The sequence below is a fragment of the Littorina saxatilis genome, linkage group LG3 (genome assembly GCF_037325665.1).
Source record: "Littorina saxatilis isolate snail1 linkage group LG3, US_GU_Lsax_2.0, whole genome shotgun sequence".
Taxonomy (NCBI): Eukaryota; Metazoa; Mollusca; class Gastropoda; order Littorinimorpha; family Littorinidae; genus Littorina; species Littorina saxatilis.
In genome coordinates this window covers 31,672,372-31,678,371 of record NC_090247.1, presented here as the reverse complement: position 1 = coordinate 31,678,371, position 6,000 = coordinate 31,672,372, and the positions used below count along the sequence as shown (strand labels likewise).

At 42.2% G+C, this 6,000-nt stretch overlaps 1 protein-coding gene across 1 annotated transcript in view; it reads left to right on the top strand.

Moving 5' to 3' along the window:
- The first annotated feature begins 1,661 nt into the window (after positions 1 to 1,661).
- Positions 1,662 to 6,000, top strand: part of LOC138962156 (pneumococcal serine-rich repeat protein-like) — a 29,723-nt gene continuing 25,384 nt past the window's right edge. Inside the window, exon 1 of the mRNA XM_070333882.1 lies at positions 1,662 to 1,838. Within this exon, the coding sequence (XP_070189983.1) occupies positions 1,795 to 1,838 (44 nt within the window). The 5' untranslated portion in view covers positions 1,662 to 1,794. The remainder of the gene's footprint in view (positions 1,839 to 6,000) is intronic.

Below are 6,000 nucleotides of genomic sequence, written 5' to 3'. Positions count from 1 at the left end.
CCCCCCCCCCCCCCCCCCCCCCCCCTGGGTCCGGCCCTGCTCCTATACGTCACATAGTAAAACCAAACAGTCATTTGTATTCACGAACGAAAAAGTGGACATGCCCGGCGGATATAGACACTCATACCACTTTATGCTGAACCGCACGGATTTCGATGTGATGTTTTGTACATAATTATCAGAACAAGCAGCTGAACGAGATAGATAATCGCTGTGACTTCCATTTTTAGTCGAGGATAAACGAGGGCTTTATAATGATACCTCCAAGACAGCTGCCCGTGGAATAGCCACCGAGAATCAAGGCACTGTTGCATATTTAAGCGCCATTTAACGAAAAACGGGATTTCGTAATCATGCTGAATTTCTCTTTTCCGCTGAAAGCTGTTTCGTGCTAGATGCCGCTGGGTTGGCCGCAAGAGAACGCTGCGCGTAAACTGAACAACTGCGGCAAAGGGAAATGGACGATCAAGGCCCAAAAAACACAGACGGCAATTAGCATTCTTAAAAGGGCATGGATCTAGAGCAGGAAGAAAAGATCGAGTCTCCTTAAAGCGTGTGTGTTTTGCGTTTCACCGCAACAGAAACAAAGCACATGCTTCGTACGGCTGCACAAATCTTCCTGAATACAGCGGCAAGACCACTGTCCTGTACTCGATTTTTGAACAGATACAAACCCAGTAATATAATTTTTCTGTGCTCAGCAATCGTTAGCATTAAGAAACGTATATCCAGCTCAAAACTATAAGTGCGACTACGTTTTAAGCTTGCAGGCATTCCGGCCGAATTACAGGTAAATGACTGTGCTCGTCGCCAGTCAGTTTTGCTGACATTCGCAAACGCGGCACTGACACTGTGCATCGGAGGCAGAACGGCAGACCAGACACAAAGTTCGGTCCTCCTTTAACACCAGTCATACGAAAACAGAATCAAATTCAAAACAAAAAATGTGTCAATACTCGAAATGACGCCTTGAAGTTCTTGACTGCATGACATTGTTTGCATCGGAGGTTTTTGTATTCAGTTACTGCATAATTTTACTGGTACTAAAAGAAATGCATAGCCAACTCAGAATCACAACTGTGTTTGAATTAGAAGTTGCGATAAGCCGGTATTGATATCAAGAGCTACTATGAATGCTGCCGGTTGCTCCTGGGGATCCCTGTTTGACGCTCTGTTTGTCAGTCTGTATGTCTCTCTCAAGCACGCAAAAACACGCGGCGCGCACACTGACATACACACACACACACACACACACACACACACACACACACACACACACACACAATCACACACACACAATCACACACACACACGCACACGCACTCTGGCACACACACACACACACACTCCTCTCTCTCTCTCTCTCTCTCTCTCTCTCTCTCTCTCTCTCTCTCTGTGTTTTGTCACTCTCCGTCAGTGCCAATGCTGCGATGAATCTTCTAGATCAATATCCTCCCTTCCACGCGCGACCACTGCGTCATTTTGCGAGTTCCTGGCTTCCACTTTTGTCGATTCCACAGCGCGTGCTGTAGGCCTACAAGCCTGCATCACAACATGGCCGCCGTCCTACGCAGACGACATTTCATAATTTATGCCGCCATTCACACGACTCGGAATCGTCGATCTCATTGGTCAGAAATGTAAATATGGCGGACGAGGGTTGCAAGTGAGGATAATAATGTCTCTGTGAAGCCTAGGTTAGAGAGGCTGACCAAGACAAAGCAGCTGAAAGGTCTAGGAGACAGAATCAGTGGGTGATTCTAGACGATCGTCTGATGTGTGGAGTACGCGACCATGATGAAAGTGTATCAGCCCTTGTGTCCAGACATTACTTTCAGGTACGGTACCAGTGTGAGATTTGTGCATGACCACCCAATCTGTTTTCTTGCATAAGTGTTCAATCCATAATAGATTTCGGAGTATTTTCTGTGGATTTGGATTGTACTGTCTGGATGTTTTGGTTTAAGGGTTAACAGATGTTTTGTAATCTTTAGCTGGAAATGTCATGTGAGTGTGTGGACGGAATATACCATAATTGTTTCGCCAATATTGTATTTTTTTTATCGGCCCTAACGCTTGGAGGCACTATGTGGAGTGCGTGTACATGGGTCATTTACCCGAAGGATCCCTATTGTCAAGAATATTGTATAGGCTAATCAATTGTAGGCTTTGTTTATTATCATGACTACTGCCATCTACTCAGTAGATAGCAAAGTCAATGGGTCATTGGACAAAGTGAAGTAAAAGTGCTGTTTATTTCGGTCAGTCTCTGGAGTCCAGGAAAAGATCGTTATTAGTTTCCCTATTTCATCTGTTTACGACGACACAGCATCAGACGATGGCATTGGTCTTGTATTTAAACGCAGTAAGGAAGCATCGAACCAGAAGACTTACTAAAAGGGGCAACTTAGGTGAACAGGTCAAGAGACTGCGAACTGGAACGTACGCCATTTTAAAGGGCAGATCTCATTACATATCCGCATCTACAGTATGTTCACCACAGTCCAAGTATTTTTCTTTCTCTCTCTCACTCAAAAATGGGGTTCGAACGAAGTCAATATGTCAAGAATATTGTATCTCGCAACAGTAACTTCTAACCCAGTTCCCTTCCGTAACATCAAGCACATTCGTTCACAGTAAAAGTAAGCCTCTCCTTTCCTCTCAGACGGGGACACAGTGCTACAGCTGGTTGGAATAATGGTCTCCATTTTCAACCTTTAAATCACTTTCGATTTAATTTACTCCGATGGTTATATTCTTTCGAACCGTCAGCGCTGCCTTCTTCTTTAATAAATTTTGCTTCAGTTTTCTCCGATGGTAATATTGAGGGCCCCAAAGGGGGGGTATCATCACGATCACGGGAAGGGAAATTTTAGCTTTCACGATCACAGTTACCTTGATTTTTGTTTTCACGATCACAAACACCTTGACGAATAGAGGATCATAGAGTGATACAGCTGTGAAAAATGTACGTTGAAAATAAAATGCTTTGCAATAATGCCCATCACGGTCACGAAAACAAATGACGATCACGATCACGAGACTTGATTTTTTTGTCATCACGGATCACGGGCAAAGTCCCATCACGATCACAGAAATGGAAATTTCGGCAATCACGGTCACAGAAAGGTAAAAAAATGCCAATCACGATCACGATTTTAAACCCTTTGGGGCCCTCAATATTCGTTCCTACCATCAGCGCTGTCACATGTGGACGCTCACGTCAACCAATACCAAACCAGGATACCCACTGAGAAATTTCACTAAGCCAACTACGGTCGCGTGGCAATCTCACTGGAAATAACTGGTTCCAAGTCTGTTGTGAATTCTCCACACGAGACTTCAGGGCTACAGGCAGTCTGAGCGGTTTTCGTTGTCGATGGATTGAACATCGACTGTTTTAAACATCGACTGTTTATTCCTCACAGACTTCACCCTTATCAATTGTCTTAACGACTCGAGACGAAAGGACCCCCATCATCCTGGGGCAGGGCGGTTTCCTTTGTTCGGTTTGTCCATTGTGTAAATAAAACAGCACCAATTCCGCACACTCTTCGTCTGAACGCATGCATGAAACGGAGATTGAAACAGCGTGTCAGCAGAATATTTGTTCGATTCTGACCTTACCCAGGCCGTGAGTGCGGAGGTGGTCTGTTCAGTGTTGACGCAAGAACTTCGATTTATGACACAGCTAAACACGGTCACGGTCGTAACTTTTCTGGGTCTCCTGGTAGCAAGAAAGAGCAGAATAGATCCGTAGCTGTTCTCTTTACACAATATCAAATTTACAGCAGGGCTGTAACTTTACTTCGTGGTTGAAAACGACGTTAAACACCAAATAAAGAAAGAAATGTAACTTTACTCCTGTCCTCCAAGATGAGAGAGAGAGAAGACCAGACTCCGTGACCGTCTGAGGCTTGGAAGGAATTATTTGAGTTTTGCGTGCTATAGGAGCGTGTCCTCTTTGGAAATATAAAAAAAATAGTTGTAAAGTCAAAAGACAAGCTTCGAAGATGAGAAAAGATAATGTAAGATCAGTTAACCTGCTACTTCGTGTTTATAAAGCACGTAAGAGAGTTTATGTTGCTTCCACTGAGTGCATGTCATAATTCCAACCCAATAAGAAGTAATTAAGGAATGCAGTGGCCGGGTATCTATTTCAAAACACTCCGCTCTGAATGGTTTTGGTAGTATAAAGCTTGTTATATTAACCCCAACCCCCATAATAAGACTGACTATCTCTCAAACAAATAGGAACTATAATTTTCACAGGTTGAAAGGTTTTCAAAACGGAGGGACCACTGTTTACTCGATGTAGCTCTCGCTGAACAAAACCTGTACATGTATCTTGCATCAAAGAGTAAACGAAAGCTCGTGATTTACATGCTGCGTGCTTTCCATACAATGCATAATTATGTATAACCAAGAAAGACGTATATTTTCTGGAAAAATAAATCAAGGATTATAATTATATTCTCACTTCACTCACTCAAGAGATATGTAAATTTCCTGAAAAATCCTGGGACCATATGCATATTCCATGAAATGTATATAGAGACTACAGAAATAGCATTGAAAACAACCACACCTCTCCTCTGCTTCTATTAGGTTCCATCTGGAAAATTCTAGCGCCCCTCAGACAAACACACATATCCCTTTTTACATTTAGTCAAGTTTTTACTAAATGTTTTAACGTAGAGGGGGGAATCGAGACGAGGGTCGTGGTGTATGTGTGTGTGTGTGTGTGTGTGTGTGTGTGTGTGTGTGTGTGTGTGTGTGTGTGTAGAGCGATTCAGAGAAAACTACTGGACCGATCATCATGAAACTTGACATGAGAGATCCTGAGTATGGTATCTCCAGACGTTTTTTTCATTTTTTTGTTAAATGTCTTTGATGACGTCATATCCGGCTTTTCGTAAAAGTTGAGGCGGCACTGTCACACCCTCATTTTTATATTTAGTCAAGTTTTGACTAAATATTTTAACATCGAGGGGGAATCGAAACGAGGGTATGGTGTATGTGTGTCTGTCTGTCTGTCTGTCTGTGCGTGTGTGTGTGTGTGTGTGTGTGTAGAGCGATTCAGACTAAACTACTGGACCGATCTTTATGAAATTTGACATGAGAGTTCCTGGGTATGAAATCCCCGAACGTTTTTTTTCATTTTTTTGATAAATGTCTTTGATGACGTCATATCCGGCTTTTCGTGAAAGTTGAGGCGGCACTGTCACGCCCTCATTTTTCAACCAAATTGGTTGAAATTTTGGTCAAGTAATCTTCGACGAAGCCCGGACTTCGGTATTGCATTTCAGCTTGGTGGCTTAAAAATTAATTAATGACTTTGGTCATTAAAAATCTGAAAATTGTAAAAAAAAATAAAAATTTATAAAACGATCCAAATTTACGTTTATCTTATTCTCCATCATTTGCTGATTCCAAAAACATATAAATATGTTATATTCGGATTAAAAACAAGCTCTGAAAATTAAATATATAAAAATTATTATCAAAATTTTTTTTTCGAAATCAATTCAAAAACACTTTCATCTTATTCCTTGTCGGTTCCTGATTCCAAAAATATATAGATATGATATGTTTGGATTAAAAACACGCTCAGAAAGTTAAAACGAAGAGAGGTACAGAAAAGCGTGCTATCCTTCTTAGCGCAACGAATACCCCGCTCTTCTTGTCAATTCCACGGGCACTGCCTTTGCCACGGGCGGTGGAGTGACGATGCTACGAGTATACGGTCTTGCTGCGTTGCGTTGCGTTCAGTTTCATTCTGTGAGTTCGACAGCTACTTGACTAAATATTGTATTTTCGCCTTACGCGACTTGTTTATATTTAGTCAAGTTTTGACTAAATATTTTAACATCGAGTGGGAATCGAAACGAGGGTCGTGGTGTATGTGCGTGTGTGCGTGTGTGTGTGTGTGTGTAGAGCGATTCAGACTAAACTACTGGACCGATCTTTATGAAATTTGACATGAGAGTTCCTGGGTAT